Genomic DNA, 12,488 nt, shown 5'->3' with positions numbered 1-12,488 from the left:
TCTCTCTCCCTTTCCTACCTTTTATAACTGGCGGTACGTACGACTGATACACATTTTTGAATCGACCTTAAAGAAACTTGGTTTCATTTAACGGCTAGAGGGAAAATGTAATGAGAATGTCAATCAAAGGTAACACAATTTAATGGAAATTCCACCCTCAGAATATTAGACAAGTATTTTGAGACCCTATTAGAAATTATAAGTATCCGAATTAGCATCTTTAAATCCAAAGAAATTAACCTATATTTGTCAAAAATTGTTACCTTAAAGAAGTAAATACTTAAATATGTTTCCTGCTATGCGAGGAGGGGTAATAATTTTTGATTCACATAATTTTAAGTACAATATTTAGCTTTATTTTACACGCAAGTTGTTAGGTTAATTTGTAATTCATACGCGGTACTAGTTTAATGGTTTTCATTTGGGTGTTGCATCAGAAGCCGCCATTGCAATTTGAAACATGTTCATTTGACCTTCGCAAAGGATGGAATCAATACTCGACGAGCAATAGGCTGCACTGAAACATTGCATTCATCTGAAGAATTTGCCATTCAAACCCAAAGCAAAGTAAAGACACCGTTCGTTCTTCCCTATAACGGTGCAATAAGATGGCGTAAAATGTTCAAGGATGGGAGGGGAAATCAATTCCAAAGGACGGTGTACCCGAACCTCCAGTCACTGCTCTTACGGAAATAAACAATAACACAGCTGCTACCGACTGCTACGCAGCATTATAAGAGAGGATAATCGAAAAACGTTCAGATCTCTCATAAATATTGGAAATTTCATAGAGCGACACCCACACGCTGGTAACCGAAAATTTGCACGTGAGACGTTTTGTGCGCGGTGGGTTCCGAGATTGCGCCTACCCAAACAACAGGACGTTCGATTGCTGGTATGTTCATAGTTTAAGTTGATGTCATAGAAAAATGAGGAGTTTTCCTCCAAGGTTATTACTGTGGGTGAAAGTTGGCTACATAATTTTGTTACTGGGAGCAAACAAGAAATCTATATTTGTCAATTTCTGGTGGCGCCAGGGTAAAAAAAAACAAATATCTTCTGAAAAAGTGATCATGGTCTCATCATTATTCGATATTCACGGAGTGATGCATCGCTATATCGAATCGGAACGTAAAACTGTTAATAAACATATTACAGTGGTTTGCGAGGAAATCTCCAAAGCCATTCCTATCTCAAAAGACCAAATTTCAAAGCAACACCACCACGCTTATACACGGCTACACATTGCGAATGCCGATGTTACTGAAAAACCAATATGGAGAGTTTTTCCTACAGTTCAGACACCCATGAGATTTTCCTGCTCGCTACAATGAATAAACCCTTAGAGGAAAGCGATTTCCAGCATCAGAAGCAAGTGTTGGTAGACTTAACATGTTTAAACTTGTAACGGCTGTCGCATACTTGGGTCAAAGAAATAAAATTTGTACCACGTACACATTGAGTTAATAATTTAATATCTAAAAAAATGGAATATTTACTACATAAATAATTCTAACAAAAAAAATATGACCACTAGAAGGATGGGAGTGACTCCAAAACGAGAAAGGAGCAAATGAAACTAAGAGTTGAAGAAAGGAATAGGAAACTTAAGTTAATTTTTTCCCAAAAGAGGAAATCACAAAGGCTTCACATCATAATTCCGGAAGATCTGATGACCATGATGATAGAACAAAAAATGGTACTCTTAGGTACTAATAAATGAGTACTCTTTCTTCTCCATAGATTAGTTTGTGCTGGCAATAGAAACAACGTTATGGACCCACCAACAATCCTCAAAAACCTAAGTGTAAGCTGAAAGCCTTATTGTGGAAGTCATACTCACCAGAATACACATTTGAAGGTAGTGCCCTAACATTACCAGCAACACCCCCAACATGGCGGCTCCAAGGGTATGGCGTAGATTAAGAAATAGGATAACTTCGAGTAAGTTGAAATAGATATTTGCCTTCCGTGATAACCGTATTGTCAGCTTGTAACATAGACTTCAAATACGAAGAATGGATATATTTATGAGTTTTGTACAAACTGTTTTTTTGTTATTTTCCTTCGTGCAAAACTGCTTCAAACCAGCGAAATTTTAGCATGTAAAATACATAAATTCACCACTGCTTAAGCAAAAATGTTACACGCAGCATGGTGCAATAAATACTGAAATACAGGAGTACATACGTGCAAGTAGAGATTTTACGTAGTTTAACTTCATCCGAATATATTTTGACGTGCATTATTAAGACTTCAGAATACGAATTGAAGAAAACTTCGTTGTTTACGTTATGATTTTCAAAGCCAACTTATCGAGTATTAGACTGCTTTTTGGTCCCTGCGCGGCACCCACAAGGCAGGAGTCGGTTTCTTAGCCTTATATGGGTCGAATTCCCGTCATGAATCGCAGCCACATGTATGAGGCAACGTAAAAGCAAAAAAAATACATTTTCCCGTGCCGCGCCTCGCTATATTCGAGACCCGTGGCTGCCCCCATCATGGCACGCAACAGCGATTGTGCACCAGGCATTGTCGGTGCGCCATAAAGTGTCAAAGTGGGGCTTTCTCCGTGAAAGAAGTGGCGCGTGGCCCGGGGCTGCCCGCGTCGCCAGCGCGCATCAAACCATCGCCCGTGAGCGCCGCTGGAATGAGGAAGGCACATCCTCTTCCCTCCCTAATCATATATTCGCGGGGCGCACTCTAAAGTCGAGCGGCCCGTGCACCGAGGAAGGAGGAAACACGAAAGCCTTTTGTGTGTCTATCACGGTGTGGCGGCTGCCATAAATAACAACGGAGACTCCCTCTCTCCCATTTCCGAGAGCGAAGCGTGTCTTCCCGGCGAAGAAAGGCGACACGGGGGTGAAGGATGGCGACGGATGCTTGGATAGGGGGAGGGCGGGGAGGGAGGTGGGCGCCGGAGAAGCGAGAGGGATGGCTGGGACGGAACCTGGAAGGATCCCGATGCTCGCATGGAATTCTGGTATTTCACTTGGATATTAAAAATACCATTTGGCTCCGGATATGTCTCTACCTACGAGCAAACATACCCAAGACGTTTTCAATAGATGTAAGTTGGTACAGAGCACGTGTTTTTATATAATTTCAGACCACTGTATCGCGAATTTAATCTGGGGCCGTAAAGGATTTTTTAGAGGGTCATTATTTGAAACAGAAAATCAAAAACATGGACTTAAAACTAATATTCAATTTTTTAGTCTTTAAAATTGAATATCTTGATTTTTAAGCATTGAAATTGAATAATAAAAAAATAATAGTTTTATTTGTTTTAACTTGTCTCATTCAAAAGGTTTTCCTAAATATGAATATGATTAAATGTAAATGATAATTAGACGACCGTGGGCAAATTACCTGTTACGTATCTTTCATATAATTGGGTCGTGACTCAAAGAAAATTTGGCACTTGTAATTTAAATACTATAGCTTTATACAAATGAGTTAAATTCATCGTGCCATCATTTTGGTATTGACTCGAGTAGTTTACTAATTATAAAAATGCCCATTTCATCCTGTTGTCTCTATAGAACGTCCTCCACACTTGTACTTTAATTCGTCCTATACTTATTCACACTTCCTACCGCGCTCTCATGCTATTGAAATCGTCTATTCTCACACTCCCTCTTTCTAGCTAAACCAAACATTCACCCCTTCATCGCAGTATTTTTTCATATTCCATTGCCTCTCAACATCCTCGTATCAAATATTTTCACATTCTTCGAATGCTATCCAGGGACTTCCCCACCAATGCCACTTGGTGCGGAATATTTGTCGGTCAATGCGGTCATTTTAGACGGGGGTATTTGAAATAAATACGAGACACATTCAAAAAGTAAGGACCGTTTTTGTAAACCTAAATAATATTTGTGGACCAGGTCAAATTTGTACGCACGCAGCATCATCTATCGATTATTTTTAAATCTACTGAAAATATTTTTTTGATTCAGTAGTCATTTGCGTGTCGGTGAAATCAGATAGCAATGTCTGCAAAATGGTTGCTTCCGCCAGTTCAAAAATGGTCGCACAAATGTGCAGGAGAGGTGTGGCAGCCTCAGTATCAAGACCGATGAAGTCATTCAACAAGAACTGCATTCTGATCAACGACATGACTATTGGTGCCTTGACTAATATATTTCATTTTGTTGGACGACATGCGATTGCTACGGGTAAGATCGGATATCGCATTATTGCACGGTGGTTATCGAAAATGCTTACCGACCAGCAAAAAGAGCAGAGAATGTTGAGTTGACGAGCGTTTTTGTAACTCTATCGACATAACAGAAATTGATTGCAACTTGAAACTATTTCCTCGTCTTAAACTTGAGAAAATGAGTTGGTTGGAAGACGACGAGGAACTCAAAAAGCTTTTCTTAACTGGTTCAATTCCCAGGTGAAGACCGTCTATGCTGAGGGATTAAAGGAGCTGATGAGGTGATATAAATAGTACTGAGAGGTTGACGGAAATTATAAGTATTTCGAATATATAAGGAAAAGTTTATTTAGAAGGGAGTAGGAAACTAAAACTTTAAATTAAACTTTTTATCAGAATATTTTTATTTTGACCATACAGTTCTTAATTTTCAAATATGCGTTGCATAACGTACTCGATTAGGGGAATAAAACAAACTAAATTCGTAAGAATATTTATTATCACATTTAAATCGTGATTCATGGTTGAAAAGCGAAAGAAATGATAATGTATTCGACGCATAAGCCCACAAATTCTCGAAATCATGTGAAAAACATGAGATAACGAGGTGCATTAAACTTTGAGTGGACCGCCCTCCCCCCCCCCCCTACACTTCCTCAACAGGTGTGGGTGTGAGGTACGTGAAATGCGAGGGCATTCACGGACGTGGAGGCGCCCTTTCCGCGCGTACTTTTGGCCACATCCGGAGTTATCCTCGATGAAGAAGAACTAATCCAACTATTCTTTCTTTATAAGCTTTCATAAATGCTTGTATATTCTGAAAAATATTTTATGGCCTATAGCAGTTTGCGTTAGGTCACCATTCATTGTAAATATAAGCAGTTTATTAGGAATTATTTTATTTCTCGGGTAATTTCATTTACCGATCTTGATGTTTCCCGCCATTGTTGTCACGAATTGTTCGGAAATAGTGGTCCGAGTATCGCTCCGATCGATATTCAATTTCCCAATTAGTGATGTAGTCTCTCATGTCATTGTAATGTGGGAATCAAATTATCCCCTCTATGTCCGCATTCAATTATTGGATTTCTTGTATTTAATAATTTAAGTCGTGAATGCAATCTTCGTTCTAATAATTTCTCCCATAATCCTTGTCATATATTTGTTCTTAATTGTATATAAAATTATGGGGGAATTATTAAAGCGTATTTGCGAGAAATGGATTTCAAAGGTACGTTTCATTCACAATTTGATCAATTGTGATCGGAAATATTCAGAACTCAAGCAGCCACAAGAGAGTCATTTAAGGTTTCTCTGCTTAAAATTCTAAAATATTCATCCCATTTCTAATCTTTCTTTCATAAAGCCCGTCGAAGTCCCATACAGTCAGATAGTTTAAGAACGGTTTACAAGAGTCGGTAATGATTGAAGCGTTTAAAGCGTTAACTCTCCTCCAACCTTCTAAAATTTTAATCGTGATAGCTTTTCAGATTTATGTGTAATTTTAATCAAAGGAATCTCCGTTGACGAAGTAAAATATATTTTAAAGCAATGAAAATTAATTACACCAATATATTTAGAGTATATCCTAAAAAAATATATGTTCAAATGTGAAAAAGGTGTTACTTTTCAAGACCCCTTGACCTCCACCGAAGGTGGATATTGGTATATATAAAGTAGGTAAATATCATAAATTTTTAAAACAATGAAAACCTTTTCACCTATTGTGTAAACATGAATCGAAAACTGTCCTAACAGAAAGCCCTCTGCTACACTCCCACGTGACTTATGCAATGAGTAAAAGTATACTAATAAAATTATGCAGTGCATAAATAAACCAAACCAAGGGGCTGCAAAAAATTATCCAACCAAAAGTCTCTCAAGCAAAATTGAACTTTACCTTCAACATTCTAGCCAGAATACGCGAAAGAAATTCATTGGAAGAAGAATGCAGGCTGATGTAGGAAAACAAGTTTAATGCGCTAAAATTAATTAAATTTTTAAAATTGCTTACATAAACGTCATAAGACTGTAGAGATAACTTCCCATAAAAGTGAGAGGTATGAGGAGGCTGTGGCGCTTGCGCACATGAGCGAGGGGAGGAGAGTACCTTGGAGGTAGGGAGCAATTCGGTAGGGCCTCTCCCCGTTTCTCTCTGAGGAATTCTAGGGAAGGGAGGGATGTAGCGGAGAGGTTGGGGGTTGGATGGGGTGGTTTACTGCAGAGGAGGGGACACGGGGTGGAACAGCTTCATACGAACATAAGAATATCGGCTTGAAGAGAGATGGATAAGAGCGCGAGGAGGGAATCTCCTTCCTGGAGGATTACGGAAAGGAGAATCGATTTTCACGAGAGCGATGGATTGGTTGGCGACGTTTAAAACTAAGTGGCGCAAGTAAGACTGGGGATGAGTGGTGGCATTGCAATCCCAAGCGGAGGCAGGAATTTTGCCGAGATGGAAATGATTGTTTCCCCTCCCCACCACCCTCCACTTCCCCCCAAATCGGAAATTCTTCTACATTTTATGGCTAAAATGGAAACGACTTTTTTAGCTCTCCATTTTCTGAATAGTGAGTATTTTAGTGAAGTGTAAATACGAGATGTGGCTGCATCATTCCATCCATTTGATATTCCATCATTGATAAAGATTGGAATTAGGTTTTGACAGACTTTGAATTCCCTTAAACGTAGTGCCGGAATTCAGAAGCAATTCCTTATAACCTAATCTTCTTTTGACGTTCATTTCTTTCTTTAGTATTTCATTCAGTCACCCTCTCCCTTCCCGCCGTGTACTTGGCTATTTTTCACGCCCACAGATCCATCTCCTTCACATCAGGCCTCTGAAATGTCATTGGCGCTCCGCATATCCTACATCCCGTTTTTCGGTCTCTTCGAATATCCCTAACAATTTCTTCACTTCACTTAACAAACTTGGAGAACTTCCTCCGTTGTCTTCCTTTTCTTCCAATTAATTAGCTCATTAATGCGCAAAATCGACACCCAAGAAGATGCCAATCTTCACCACACCACTTTCCTCAGAAACAATTGTTGGTGTCAACCTTTGTAATCAATGCTTGCATTACAATTAGTAATTATAATTAATAATAATTAATCAATTTGGCCCGTTCAATTATAATCGGGCAATTTATTGTTTCAATTTCAGTTTTTTGGGGTGTTATTTTTAAACCCCCAATGCAATTTCGTTAATTATTACAAAATACAAAATATGAGTTACATGAAATTCCTTTTTGTCGCTCTCCCCGTCCATACTCTATCTTTAATTGATAAATCTTACCAATATTTTCCCAATCGGTTCCTCGTTTAGATATTTCCCAATTTGTTGGACGTTATGCAATTATCCAAGGATAACTGTCAGTTCACGTCTTTCCTTGGCATAAATTGGGCATTAAAACTTTAGTGATTTATCGGTACGTCATGAATATTATTAACGATTCTTTCGAGAACATAATTCTGCTCTTTAATGTACAAATTCACGCTCGCCGCTACATAAACTTTTAAACGAAAAGAAGCATTTTTACACCATTGATTTTTTAAGTTAGCGTATTTTATAAAAAGAAACATTGCCCAAGTTTGCAATTTAAAATTTATAAACAGTGATCAACATTGCATTTTAAAATAATGTAAAACCAAAGTATATTAAAATTTATCGGAAGAATATATTAATTGTGAGCAGAAGAAATGAAAATCTCTAATCGGTCGACAATTTCATTTTTTTAATAGATTTAATAACGAACATAGCTCTACAATGTTAAGTATTCCGGTCATTTTGCCAACACTAATCCCAAAGAAGATAAAACTTAAATAAAGGAAACTAGATGTGAAAACGCTCATGTGGAATGTAGTCCTTTATCGATCAGAAACTTTTATAATTGAAAAACAGATGAGGGAATTAAAGCCGACTTCGAAAGCTGATGCTGGAATCGAATGATTAAATCTCTGTGTATGAAACGGAATTCATTGGAAAAATCAAATCGAAAGATAGGAGGCAGTAAACAAAAATGTCATAAAAGAAGAAAAACAATGCGGAACATGGTGTGTAAAAGAGGACCATATGTATTGATTGGGTACAGCGAGTGAAAAAAAATGTTAGCATCAAAATAGCAACGCCAAGAGAGAACAATCGAAAAATGCGTGAGCGAATTCAAGAGGAATGCTTGCTACATACATGAGGTAATAGTTGTCGGCCAATGGGTGGACAACCACTGAAGGGCAAAGAAAACTTAGCTTCGGGTTTTAACATCGATATTGGAGCTTAAAACAGCATTATATTGAATTAAATTGTTATGGGATGTTCTCCTAACGATGCCTGGCTTAAATCAGAATGGTGGCTCAAAAAATAGGGAATTCCAAGGGTTAAATAATGTTTCTTATATATATATATATATATATATATATATATATATATATATATATATATATATTTATATATAGTACAATACACAGTAACACACAATATAGAAACACAAAAAAAAGAACACTCACACGTATTTTCTTGATATTTCGACGGAAACAATCCGTCTTCCTCTGAAGATATAGAAGTAATCCATTAATCCGTCATTACTTCTATATCTTCAGAGGAAGACGGATTGTTTCCGTCGAAATATCAAGAAAATACGTGTGAGTGTTCTTTTTTTTGTGTTTCTATATTGTGTGTTACTGTGTATTGTACTATTCGGCACTTCCGTGTTACGTCTACGAAAGCATATATATATATATATATATATATATATATATATATATATATATATATATATATATATATATATATGTGTGTATATATATATATATATATATATATATATATATATATATATATATATATATATAAGAACACAGAACACACAAAACAATTAAAGAAACTCCCACATTTTCGAATTCAAGCCATCTTTAGAAAGGTGGCTTGACCACCGAAAGTTCAAAATGTGTGAGTCTCTTTTCTTTTTTGTGTATTTCTGTGTTTTTCCCGGAAGTGCTGGCACCATATATATAAATAAATAATTATATATGTGCATACATATGTGTTTAAGTACACACACATATATATATATATATATATATATATATATATATATATATATATATATATATATATAGAGAGTACGTATAAGTACTATTAGTAAAAGCAAAGTCCACTAACTTGGACTAAGGACAAGTATTGTACAATAAACGTTCACCACACAGGATCCCCCAGGACAAAGCATTGAATCAATTCAAGAACCCCGTTTTGATTCTCTCTTAGTTCCGGAAATTAAGCGTAGCCTCAGGCAGAAAAGACTAGCATCGAAGCTCTTATTTGACCAACCTCAAAGAAGCACTTTACACTGACATTGAATGGCGACAAGATGCCTGTAATTATTTCTTATTTTTACTCCTGTAATAAATGGTCTTTCTGACATTCTTTCACAGTGAACACATTTCTACTTATGAATTGGTGCTGGTGTTTGTCATCCAACAAAAAAAACGGTGCACACAAATCCACCAGGGATACTGTTTACGTGGCTCGCTGCCGTGATCTTTGGCTTTATCCAGGAGCGTAACTTACCAGTGAAAACCGCGGTTCGTTCTGGTACAGCGTGCCCACTCTGGTCCAGTTGAAGGCTCTCAGGAGCGCCAGCCGGGGGGCGTTGAAAGCGGTCTCCGACGGCACCACTCGGAAAAAATTCGGGTAGGACTTGTTGGTGAACATGGGGTGCGTATCCGCGTACGACAGCTGCGACGTGATTGGATGGAAGAGAAAGGAGAAATAATGCGTTAGATGAGTGTCGACATCGATTGCTGGGACCATGATTAATGACCCATTAAATCATATTACGAAAAGATGTACAATTTAAATGATGGAAGCAGTGAAAACTATTTTAACCTTGATGCTATTTTCCCATTATCACTTGTTGATAAGTTAGCATGTTACTCATCTTCGCGAAGAAGTACTATTAATTAGTTTAAAATTACGAAGTATAATATCTTTTCAAAATCAATATAGGAAAGTGCGTGAATGATTCATGGATGGATAAAACAGCATAAATGTTAAATTTACAGTATAAGATTATTATTTCATCACGGCAAATAATCAGGAAAACTAATCGGTAGATAGCAGGGTAAAATAACGGCAAATCATATTTTAACGGTTAGATAAGTGATACAAAGTTGCGTAGAGAAACTGTGGATGAGAAAATTCCTGAACATGAATTTTATCAAGTATTTTTTTTAAAAAGATGCCTTTCTTGGAAAAAAAATTTATATCCAAAACTACCTGACTAGGATTAACAGTCATTCTGGTTTTAAACATATATTTAATATTATTTGTTAAGTTATAGTAGCTAGAATATAGTTTTGACAATGGATCGCGATAAACATTTATCATAATTCGGTTTACGATGTAGTTCGAACTGATAAATAGCAGCATCTTAATATATGACCTCCTATGATAATCGAGAAAAACAGTTGATCTAAATCTTATTTTACCGAAGCAAAATTGCAAAAACGAATTTTACCAATTCATTTAAAATATTAACCAATATTTTAGGAAGTAATCAGCCAAATATTCAGTCTCTACTCTATGTAAATTTGTAATAAATTTACAAAGGTGTCTGTTGCAGTGCTGATAAATTACAACTGAGCATAGATATTGCCATAATCTAATGTAAAACTAAATGGGTAGGTTATAATCAATTTGCGATCATCAGGTAAGAGTTAAGTTTTCATAAATGTGAACAAACGTGAAGTGACTCCGCCAAGGAGTACGATTCAAATGCTACAGGTGGATTTGGTCTTTTCGTCTAGAAGGAATACTAACATTAACTTTTAAGAATTTTTAAATTAATCTCACTTTACGGATAACGCAGTAATATTAATAAATTAATTGATATTATTATTCTCCTTGGACTTCTTACTAAGTATTTTCATTTCCTTAGCGTTAAATTACTTCATTCATACTGTGTGTAAACATTTATATTTTTATACACCACAGTCATTAAATTACATTAGCACTGACACTATGACTCTGAAAACAAGACAATGACATTTCTGTAACACCTACTTTAACCTTTTAATCAAATAAATCATGTGTGCATTAATGTTTCTTTAAATAGCAAATAATTGTAAATTATTCATTTGCATCTATTTGTACCCAAGTAGTTTTGGAAAATCAATACACAATTATTATGAACAATACACTAAAAAATACGTTACATGATAAAGATAAGAGTTATACAAGCAACAGCATATGATACTACTATATTACAGAGCAGAGCACAAATCAAAGTAGGCACAAATCACAGAACGATAGCAATGTAATTTTAACGAATGATTTCGGGGTGTAAGGCGGACGTATATCTCCTGTTATGAGCGTCGTATAATTTTATATTGAAACAATCGCTTTGTATTTCTTGCGCACAATAAGGTTGCGATGAACTTATTCATCCGATGGTTAGATATCCTCTGCAAAAAGACACCGATTTTGCTAAGTTTCACTATGAGGTACACTTGGTCGCCTCGCTCAGCTCCGCTTCAATGAGGGTAAAAAAATACACGCATGATCAAAATTAAACGCTTGGACTAACGAAGTAAAGCGGAAAGAGAACTGCGCTAAACAGCTAAACCTTTATAACGCTTATTCAAAGAGTCAGTAACTCTGCTAAACTGTTGCGAATGACAAGGAAGGTGTGATTCCTCCACGCTGGAGGCAGCAAAGGAACATTAACCGCGAATGGTTCGTTTTTCCGGTTGGCTAACCAGTTGAGTTCCCGTGCTCGTAATTGGCCGGCACTTAACGACTTAAATTGAGCGAGACCAAATCATTGATGATCGCTCGAGTTTTTGTGTGCGTCCTGATTGGCCAATAAACCCCCTTAGGACCCCCCCCACTCCCCCCCCCTTCCTTCTCCCGCGGACTCAACGGTCTGTGGACGAGGATCGCTGAGGTTCTTCTTCCCACCGCTACCCTAACAACGGCGCTCCTGAACGATGCCGTCGGCAAATGCGAGAGAACTCCACAAGGGGCTCATTGTATTCTTCGCATGCAGACTCAGACGGTGAGCACCGAGACGCCCAACCGCTCCTGCTCTGGTGAATGCGGGCTGAGTCACGGGGAGGGAGGGACGGGCAAAGTTCGCACAAGAGAAAGGGGGGAGGAAGAAGCCCGCTAAACAAACATAAAGCCTGGGGAACAGTTTCCACGCAAACAACAATTAGCACCGCTTGATCGCTCATATTTTCCTCGATTGGCATTGTACCCGCCAGAATATTCACCAATAAACTAAGATAAACATCAATCAGTGATGAGATTACGAGTTAATAACCT

General features: G+C 37.3%; 1 protein-coding gene across 1 annotated transcript in view; it reads right to left on the bottom strand.

The window, feature by feature from the left end:
• Positions 1–12,488, bottom strand: part of GABA-B-R2 (gamma-aminobutyric acid type B receptor subunit 2) — a 480,524-nt gene that overhangs the window by 285,914 nt on the left and 182,122 nt on the right. Inside the window, exon 3 of the mRNA XM_071593934.1 lies at positions 9,732–9,899. Within this exon, the coding sequence (XP_071450035.1) occupies positions 9,732–9,899 (168 nt within the window). The remainder of the gene's footprint in view (positions 1–9,731; positions 9,900–12,488) is intronic.

Source organism: Hetaerina americana, unplaced genomic scaffold (genome assembly GCF_022747635.1).
Source record: "Hetaerina americana unplaced genomic scaffold, ioHetAmer1.1.p SCAF_6, whole genome shotgun sequence".
Lineage (NCBI taxonomy): Eukaryota > Metazoa > Arthropoda > Insecta > Odonata > Calopterygidae > Hetaerina > Hetaerina americana.
This window is presented reverse-complemented; position numbering and strand designations above follow the sequence as displayed.